Here is a 4,753-nt window from a genome sequence, read left to right on the forward strand (position 1 = left end):
GTGATCCTGGGCAAAAGTCAGCCAGAATTTCGAGATGGAAGGAGCAGAACATTAGACCAAGCATGGGGCCTTCCTGCCACTGAGGTCCTGGCTCCTATATCCCATCCTAGAGCAGGCGGGGTCTGGGTAGTGGAATAGGCCTGGCTTGGCTACTGCCCCGTGGTCTCCTGGCTGGATGTGGACCCCACAGGGTCTTCCCAGCAAAGCTCCTGGCGTGGAGAATTCCCCTTCCACCGAGGAGGCTTCCCGGTGGTGATGGCACCTCCCCTAGGCTCCTGGGGTGGTGTCACGTCACACCTAGTAGCCATCCCAGGGAGGCAGAAGGCCCAGGCCTGGTGTAGGCTCCAGGGCATTGGACATGGGAAGAGCTGGGCGAGCGCTGGCCCTGCAAGTCCGACCGGTGCACCCACAAGGCCAGCCACGATGACCGGGGATACCAGCCTGGGTGCAGAGGCAAGAGGGTCCCATCGGCCCGGGGTCTCCCACGGGTGTGGCTCCGGGAGGAGACAAGACCCGTGCCATGCATCCTTGGGATTCCTGACCTGACCCTACCCCACCGCATTCATGGGTAAACTGAGGCTGGAGGAAAAAGCTCCTGCAGAGGAGAGGCGTGTTGGTGACCGGGGACCCAAGGGCACATCGGGCTGTGGTGGCAGAGTGCGTGCTACGGCCCGGTGATTGCTCTCGATGAGGGTCGAGTCCCCGCCAGAAACACACAGACGCAGCAGTGCTTTTTGTAGAGAGCACCATAAGTATAGTTCAGTCTAGACAGAATACAATAAATAGCTGGTACAAATACGTCAGACAGCATCAAGCCGGTTCCCATGTCTGGGCTCCCCAAGCAGAACCGAGCAGCTCGCCACGTGGTGGGCACCACGGGAAGGTGACCAGGCTCCGCTGTTTTTGAGGTAAAACTTTGTATGAGCTTTTCCTTTAAAGCGAAATCCCTGCAGGACACCAGACTTGCAGGAGCAGCTCTGGCCTTCCACCTGGACACCCACAGAGCCACATGAGTCCGGCCACCATGGTTACCGGGGTGGAAGTGAAAACATCCTCGGCTAGACAAGAGCCAGGGGCGGCGAGGTGGTGGCTCTGGAAGCCACAGCTTCTCCCAGGCTCGTCCCCGTCCCCGGAGGTTCCTTCTCAGGTGAGGTTCTGGGGTACGGCGAGGTGGGTCCCATTCCTGGGTCCCTGGGCCCATCACCCTGTCCTCAGCTTCAGCACCCGGGACAGCGGCTCCTTGGCGCTGGAGTAGACCAGGTAGGAGCCGGCAGCAGTGCGGAAGGTCTCCCAGTCCCTGCAGCCGAAGGTCGGGAGGCTGTGCACAGCCACGAAGCCTTCATACCCCTGCCACCTGTGGGGAGAGACTGTCAGCCTCGGGACAGGGACGCCGGCGCCAGGCTGCTCTCAGCGAGAGGAGACGGTGCCTAGGCGTTGGGGCTCCCACTGTATCCCCCCTGCTGTGATCCTCGCCAGGCCTTCTTCACCTGCTTCTCCCACCGGGCACAGCATGGAGGGGCCAAGCATCCCAGCCTCACAATCCCCCCAGGTTACAATCACGGGGAGCTGGGCCAGGAGGGGCCTTCTCAGCCTGCAAAGAAGAAACTGAGGCCCGGAAGGGGGGACCTGCCCTGTCCGAGACCCCGCGGCTGCTCTGATCCACCCAGGGTCCTGCTCCCAGCCTAGATTGCCTTCGGATTTCTCCGTCGGGCGGGGGATGGGGAGGGCCTCCTGGTGGGTTAATAGTGGGGTCCGAGCCGAAGCCCCCTCCTCTCTGCTGGGGTTGGCAGTGAGGCACGGCCCTCAGACACACACCTGGCACCGCTCAGGTATGGCACCCCTCTTTGGATGCAGGAACCCCACTGCCGGCACACGGCTCTGTGACCCCCGCTCCCACATGAGGATGCCACACCTAGCCCTTCGTCCTGCCCCAGTCAGCGGTTTCTAGGTTTTGCCCTTCAAAAGGGATTTATCGACAGGTAGCTCTGCTTCCATTGGGTGGAGGCCCCACAGTGGGCCGCCGGGATCAAAAGCAGTTGTAGTTTTAATTTAAATGTTTTTCCAGATGACTTTCTGGAAAGGTTGGGGTGATTCCTGTCCTGGTGGGGAAGGGCCAGCCCTCCCCACCGAACACACACACACACTCAGCACTGTGGGTCTTTAAACGGCGTCCGAACAGATGGGGGATGTGTGTCATCCTCGCGCTCTGAGACAACAATTTCCAACCTGTTTATTCACATTGTCCATTTTTAGTTCTGAAGACCCTATTTATATCTTTTGCCCATTTTTCCAAATTCAAAACAAATCTTTTATTAATTTGTGGGGTTCCTGTTCTGCCATATGTGTTGTGGACAGTTTGTCCTTTGATTTTGAATGGGACGCCCTTTCCATAGAAAAACTTTAAATGTAGGTGGTCGGCCTGGCGGCCTCTTTCCAGCCTATGGAAGGTCTCACATCTTCTCTGCAGAACTTTGAGGTTTTACAAAGTCATCTTAGCTTTTCTTCTAATATTTCTGTTGTTGAATTTTTGACATTTAGGTGTTTGCTCCTTATAAAATTTACTTTGTGTATAATATGAAGCAGAGGTATAGGTGTGTTTTCTTCCAGATGGACAGGAAATTATTTTATTAATTCGTCTTTTTCTCACTGAGCTGAAATATAGCATTATCACACTAGATGATTGTGAAAGATCGGCTCTTTTCTGGACTGTAGTCTACTCCTTCTACATATTTGTTTATGTTTAGCAAAAATCATACTGCTTTATTTGCATGCTGTCAGGACCTCCTTCACTATTCTCCTTTTCAACATTTTCTTGACCATCTTTGAAAATTTTTTCTTCCACATGAATTTTTAAATTACTTAAATTTTTAAAATTTTAAATTACTTAAAAGTTAAAAATTAATTAAAACTTAAAAATTACTTAAAATTAATATTTTTAATTACTTAAAATTTTTAAAAATTTTAAATTACTTAAGATTTTAAAAAGTTTTAAATTACTTAAAATTTTAAAATTACTTTTTCTTGTTGAAAACAGCAATTAATTAGAAAGTCTAAAGAAAATTGATGATTTTTCTAATAAAGTATAGATAAGCAAACTTGCCTCAGGAAGAGATGTAGAACCTGATTAAACCAATAGCCACGGGGGAGACTGGACAAGCTGCTCCACAAACACTATTGAAAAGGAACCAGGCCCAGACGGCTTTGTAACTGAATTTAACCACATCGTAAAGAAAACAGATTAGTCCTACTGTTCAAACTATCCCAGCCCACAGGTGTAGGTGGTGTGCCTCTTAAGTTAGGTTCCATACCAAGTGTCCAGAAGAAATCACAGAGCAATTTCATTTCCTATTACAGATACAAAAACCTGAAATCAATCATAATGATTGGTAGCCAGTGACACGTTAAATAATTGCGCATCTTCGTTAAGTGACGCTTGTACCAGAGTGCAAGGTCACCTCTCATAAATCATTATGTCAACAGATTGACCGGGAAGATGCACGCCAGGCACTAAAGAATGCCCGCGGGGTGAGACTGCTCACATCCTGTCAAACTGTGTAACGCCCAGACCGTTCCCATCACATCAGTCAGACGGAATGGCCGGTCACTGCTCCTACAACTCAAAATCATCCTGGAATTTCTAGCTAATTGAGAAAACTGGATAAGCAGTAAAAACATTAGGAAGACAGAGGCAAAGTTGCTTTTATTTGTAGGTGTTATACTTCTAGAGCTCCCACAGACATTTTTTCAGGAAACCATTAGAACTGGAAGAGATAACGTGGCTGGATGGCCAGACACAACGATTAATCGTCAGGATACGCAGATGGAAATGGACATGTGCTTACAACTAGGAAAACTCCCAGAAGTGAAGGTATTGCGAACACGACAGTGCCTCTATGACGAAGTGTAAAATTTTATTGAAGGACACGTGAAAAACAGAGGGGTCTACCGTAGGCCTGGATGGAAACGTTTAAAGGATAATATACGAATAACTCTCAAATTAGTGTATCCACACACTGCATCTCTGGCCAAATCCAAAGTCGTGAGCCTCAGCGAGACTAGTGGTCACCTGGCTAACCCAGGGGCATCACCCAGACTCAGCCTGCACTCCGGTGCGCTGGGTGCCAGGTGACCCACAGGGTCCGATAACCTGTGACTCGCTCTGAGCCTGTGGTCACCAGTGGGGAAGGCAAGCACACGCCACGTGAACCGAGGTGGTGAGGAGGGGCACGGCCTTTACCTGTAAATAATACTGTTTACTGAGAAGGTATTTCCGTCGAAGGAGTTTGCAACCACCAGGAAATAATCTTCTCCCACTGAGAAGAACTCCCAGTCCAGAGCACTGCAAAAGCAATGAGCAGACCTTAGGACACGGCACTCGGACATGTTGCCATGGAACTCGGGGGGCTGGAGTTCAGCCAGTTCTCCCCCTAATCTCAGAATTCAGGGCGGTAGGTCCCACTTCCAAAGTCCACAGAAGGGGGAGCGATTTTCTCAGTCACACAGCCAGTTGGTCTATTCCCGGGAAATACAAATTAATTGTTCACTTTTTTAAATAAAAAAATTTTAATTGTACTAAAATACACAAAACCGTCTGTTTTACCCATTCTTAAGTGCACAGCTCAGTGGCATTCAGTCCATTCACACTGTTGGGGAGCCATCACCACCGTCCATCCACAGAACTCTCCATCTTCCCAAACTGAAACTCCGCCCCCATGAAACACTCCCTCCCATCCCCCCCGCCAGCCCCCGGCCC

At 50.3% G+C, this 4,753-nt stretch overlaps 1 protein-coding gene across 1 annotated transcript in view; it reads right to left on the bottom strand.

The window, feature by feature from the left end:
• Positions 1 to 1,200: 1,200 nt before the first annotated feature.
• Positions 1,201 to 4,753, bottom strand: part of TSPEAR (thrombospondin type laminin G domain and EAR repeats) — a 58,066-nt gene continuing 54,513 nt past the window's right edge. Inside the window, exons 11-12 of the mRNA XM_024758285.1 lie at positions 4,238 to 4,339; positions 1,201 to 1,354 (exon numbers count right to left, since the gene is read on the bottom strand). Of these exons, the coding sequence (XP_024614053.1) occupies positions 1,201 to 1,354; positions 4,238 to 4,339 (256 nt within the window). The remainder of the gene's footprint in view (positions 1,355 to 4,237; positions 4,340 to 4,753) is intronic.

The sequence above is a fragment of the Neophocaena asiaeorientalis genome, unplaced genomic scaffold, assembly GCF_003031525.2.
Source record: "Neophocaena asiaeorientalis asiaeorientalis breed wild unplaced genomic scaffold, Neophocaena_asiaeorientalis_V1.1 scaffold45, whole genome shotgun sequence".
Classification (NCBI taxonomy): Eukaryota; Metazoa; Chordata; class Mammalia; order Artiodactyla; family Phocoenidae; genus Neophocaena; species Neophocaena asiaeorientalis.